This window comes from Formica exsecta, unplaced genomic scaffold, assembly GCF_003651465.1.
Source record: "Formica exsecta isolate Colony F162 unplaced genomic scaffold, ASM365146v1 scaffold626, whole genome shotgun sequence".
NCBI lineage: Eukaryota > Metazoa > Arthropoda > Insecta > Hymenoptera > Formicidae > Formica > Formica exsecta.
Genome location: NW_021853388.1, coordinates 56963 through 59792, shown reverse-complemented (window position 1 = coordinate 59792; position 2830 = coordinate 56963). Strand labels below are relative to the sequence as shown.

General features: G+C 37.6%; 1 protein-coding gene across 6 annotated transcripts in view; it reads left to right on the top strand.

The window, feature by feature from the left end:
* LOC115242777 (ectonucleoside triphosphate diphosphohydrolase 5) overlaps positions 1-2830 on the top strand; it is a 20632-nt gene that overhangs the window by 10522 nt on the left and 7280 nt on the right. For 4 of the 6 annotated variants that reach the window (XM_029819311.1, XM_029819313.1, XM_029819314.1 and 1 more), the window contains one exon: positions 1544-2692. In XM_029819311.1, coding sequence (XP_029675171.1) covers positions 1544-2692 — 1149 coding nt within the window. Of the gene's footprint in view, positions 1-821; positions 1166-1543; positions 2693-2830 lie in introns of those variants that run through there. The other 2 variants (XM_029819315.1, XM_029819312.1) reach the window with 2 other exon arrangements.

The following is a 2830-nucleotide window of genomic DNA, read 5'->3' as shown; positions in this document are numbered from 1 at the left end:
AGTGCACCCGATATTATAGTATATGTCACGTATACTATAATATCGAGTGCACCCGGGTGGGGAATTGGAACACAGGGCTGCAGGAGCCCTTTTTCTTGTGTCATATAAAGCAAAATTTTGATTTTCATGAATTTTTATGTATTACAATTGAAATCATAGACATAGTATATCTAGACCGAGTGTTGAGGAGTGGGGGCCGATGACCACGTAGAAAAGGACATACTCTGTTTCGTGCCCCTTGCGTTCTCTCTCGCTCGCACGTAGCATGACGAAAGAGAGCGCTATGCTCTGTGCGAGCGAGAGAGAACGCAAGGGGCACGAAACAGAGTATGTCCTTTTCTACGTGGTCATCGGCCCCCACTCCTCAACACTCGGTCTAGATATACTATGTCTATGACTATGTCTATGGTTTGAAGATACACAATCAACCCTCTGGTGTGAAGTTAGCTACTAGCGGTCCATTCTTATATAGTCAAAGCGAGAATCGCTAATCGATTCGAAATCGTTCGAATTTCGATCATGCCTCTTTCCTCGGGTATCACGTGATTGCGCCCACTTGAGGCTGGACCGTGTTCAAAAACATCATCCGTGTGCACACGAGCGTCGTTCTATCTTTGTTCAACTTTCAGTAAATAACAAAGATAGAACGACACTCGGTACACATGGGTGACGTTCTCAAACGCAGCCCTATGTTCCAATTCTCCACCCTGGTGCACTCGATATTATAGTGTACGTGACATACTATGGCTGCGGTCCGAAATACGCTCACAGCGCTCATAGTACTGAAAATCTATAGTTTACGTCACGTGCACTATAGCTGGCAGCGCGCTTATAGCGCTGTGAGCGTATTTCGGACCGCAGCCTATAATATTAGGTGCCTCCGGGTGGGGAATCGGAACATAGCCTGACATATGAGGAACCACGTGGTCAGTGCTCGTCGTTCGGTCGTTCGTTATGTGTACGTATACATACACTGCATTCTAGAGAGGAAAATCTATAAAGAAATAGAAGGCACATATGAAAATGCGTAATCACATCGCGATTTGACGCGATGCGTCGATCTTTTCATCGTTTCGCTTGTCGAATAAAGAAAATTGCTATTTTTTTTCATGACCAATACGTTTCCGGCAAATCGTGCTGGTCGCCCTAAATGCAATATATGCTCGTGAGTACAAAAATAATCGAAAGAAAGCTACGAGGTTAACGTTGATTAGAAATATTTTATTCTTGCCATAAAATACACTGTGTCGCTTTAATTTAATAGGGAAGATTTCCCAAGAAAATTGTTAAATGCGCGACTTGACAGAAAATATTCTATTGCATTTGAAAATTCTATTGCGTTTTTTATTCGTCATAATTTTGTTTTGTATATGCAATTATTTTTTATAATTTTTGCATCTTGAAAGTAATTGCGGTATTTTTTTTAGTATATGTCTCGTTTTAATAGTATTATGTGTACAAATGTGTAATTTGTTGTATTTGTGATACATCGAATATTGTTCATTAATCCAGACTCTCATATTACTCGTTTTTATGTTTTCAGTTGAGAAATGAAAATGAAGAGGAGCGTAACAACCAATTGGCATCCCACCAAAAGAAAACCACTAATCAGCCAGGAAGAAAGTACTTTACCATACTAGTATTGCTTGGTACATTGTTCCTAGGTTATATAGCCATAGCAAATGATTTAAAACCTATGAGAATAGGTAGCAAAGCTATTGATACATTAGCATTCTCATTTAATTTACAAAAACCATTCTATGTTGTTGTTATTGATGCTGGATCTACTGGTAGTCGTGTATTAGCTTTCAGTTTTCATGAGTCGATTCTTAATGGCAATTTAGTACTAGACAATGAGCTATTTAGTGAAATAAAACCTGGTTTGAGCTCGTTCGCAGATAATCCAAAAGATGCTACAAAATCCCTGATTACACTTTTGGATAAAGCAAAAACTGTAATTCCACAATCTGAATGGTCTCGTACATTGTTGACTATGAAAGCTACAGCAGGATTGAGATTGTTACCTGAACATAAAGCTAACAACATACTGGAAGAATGCAGAAAGTTGTTTTACATGTCCGGATTTCAGATTGCAAAAAATTCTATTTCTATAATGGAAGGCACAGATGAGGGAATCTTCTCTTGGTTCACTGTCAATTTTTTGCTTGATCGCTTTAACTCGGTCAGTTCTCAAACTACTGTGGCTGCATTAGATCTTGGGGGAGGATCGACACAGATCACGTTTCAGCCAAATAGTAATCAAGTAAAACAATTGGAGAAACATGTTTATTCCATCAATGTATTAAATCATAACATGAGCCTATACACGCATAGTTATTTAGGCATGGGTTTAATGGCTGCCAGAAAGGCAATATTAACTTATGACATGAATCTGGAAGTTATAGATCTCAAACTCCCTATAGAGATACATTCTGAATGCATCAATCCGATCGTATCTACCGAATGGTCGTATAGTGGACGTGATTATATTGTGAAAGGTCCGATAAATGGCACATACAAATTAATAAAGACTCAAAACTTCGCTGGTGATAATGAAAATAAACCAATTGTACGGTTTTCGGAATGTTCAAAGATCATCGAAAAATATGTCAATACTTTGACAGACAAACCAATAGGCTTAAAAGATCATGAACTATATGCGTTTTCATACTACTTTGAACGCGCAACAGAGGTAAAGCTTCAACTAGAAATATTGTATAAAAAATTATAAGAAATAGAGATATTCTCTTATTGTTAGATATAAGAATATTGAATAAGGTATCTCAACTTGTATAAGTTATGATTATAAAATATGAAAAATTATATATAT